Here is a 1,540-nt window from a genome sequence, read left to right on the forward strand (position 1 = left end):
GGGGCCACGCCCGCTTTTAACCGCCACGCCACTGGCTGGCCCCGGTGATTCTCACGGGGGTTAGGGTGACAAGCTGAGGCTGAGCTGCACTTAGGGGCCTCACACTCTAGCACGTTCAGGGGCCGGACGGGCACTGTGTGATAAGGGACAGCGCTGAGGACAGTGGCAAACATGAAGCCCTGTCCCCGAGCCTGCGTCCCTACATGGCGAGGGATGGGGACCTGCAGGAATCACCGGGGACTAGCGTTTCTTCAGTCAGGGGCACCCCGGCCCTCTTTTGGGCCTGCCAGCCTGGGTGGGTGAGTGATGGCCTGGTACGCCCCCCAGCACACTGCAAGCCTGTCCCCTTGGCTTCTGCCTGGCAGGCCCCTGCAGTGGCCCTGCTGGGCACTGGACTCACGTATTCCTGAGCAAAGTCGATGAGGTTCTGGAGGTCAATGTCGTCCCGGTAGGCCTTGACGTTGTTGTTGATGAAGAGGTTGAGCTGGTCTCGGATCCAGTCCTTGAAGACAAAGGCCAGGATCCCCGTCGCCAGCTCCAGGAAGAAGATGAGGCCGAGGAACACAGAGAACTGGGTCGGGGCACACAGCCGGTGAGGTTGGAGACTCCCCTCGGGGGCCACAGAGAGGAGCTGCCTTCCCACCTCCACCAGGACACAGGGGAGCCCAGGAAACTGGCCCTCTATTATTCGAATATAGTTTTATGATGTTCTCAACCCTCCTGTCACGCGGTCCGGCAGTCACACCCCACTTTTTCTGCGGACCACCCTCCTTCCTCTCATACCTGGAGTCCCCTCCGAGAAGCCAACTCCACCTCTCTCCCATCCCTCCCGTGCCTCTAGCCCACCAATCAGAGAGCTCTCTCCCCCGGCCCACAGGGATTGGTCTGGAGTTGGCCAATCAGAGCTGAGGAGTGCGGGTACAGAGCTTCGGGAGTCGAGATGGGCAGAGAGCACACCCGCCTGGAGCAGGAGTTCCTGGAGGGCAGGTGAGGCCAGCACCTGCTCCAGAGCACCCTTGCGCCCGTGGGCGTGGGCGTGGGCGAACCCAGGGCAGCCGAGCTGAGAAACAGGAGAGACCAGCCAAGCCACACCGTGGGGCCCTGGGATTGACGGTGACTGTGGTCACACACCTCTGGGCTTCTCGTAGGTAAGCCAAAAGCACCCTCCTCTGCTCAGGCAGCCGGGCCTCAGACCCCACAGAGAGGGTTGTAGGAAAGAGCTACCTGCGCCAACACGGACCACCCTGCGAGAATGGGCTGGGGCGGGGCTCCGGCCGATGGGGACACTCACAAACTTGAGCAGGAACGTGTTCTCCCGGAGAGCCCCGATGCAGCCAGCAAAGCCCAGCACCGACATGACGCCCCCGACCACCACAAACAGCCACACCGGGTCAAGACCGCCCAGATCTGTCAGCGCCGAGATGTTGGAGAGGACGCCCTGCGAGGGGGCAGGGCAAGTGTGAGGGCCGGCCCTCCCACCGCCGCCCCCCACAGGCTGCCCCACACCCCGCCCCCACCTCACCTGCTGGCCCCAGGCCCA

General features: G+C 63.6%; 1 protein-coding gene across 1 annotated transcript in view; it reads right to left on the bottom strand.

Moving 5' to 3' along the window:
- The window catches only part of TSPAN17 (tetraspanin 17), a gene marked incomplete at its 3' end in the record, with an annotated part of 25,264 nt that overhangs the window by 3,495 nt on the left and 20,229 nt on the right, over positions 1-1,540 (bottom strand). The window contains 2 exon segments of the mRNA XM_014591761.2: positions 401-571; positions 1,292-1,438. Coding sequence (XP_014447247.1) covers positions 401-571; positions 1,292-1,438 — 318 coding nt within the window.

The sequence above is a fragment of the Tupaia chinensis genome, unplaced genomic scaffold (assembly GCF_000334495.1).
Source record: "Tupaia chinensis unplaced genomic scaffold, TupChi_1.0 Scaffold000612_1, whole genome shotgun sequence".
Lineage (NCBI taxonomy): Eukaryota > Metazoa > Chordata > Mammalia > Scandentia > Tupaiidae > Tupaia > Tupaia belangeri.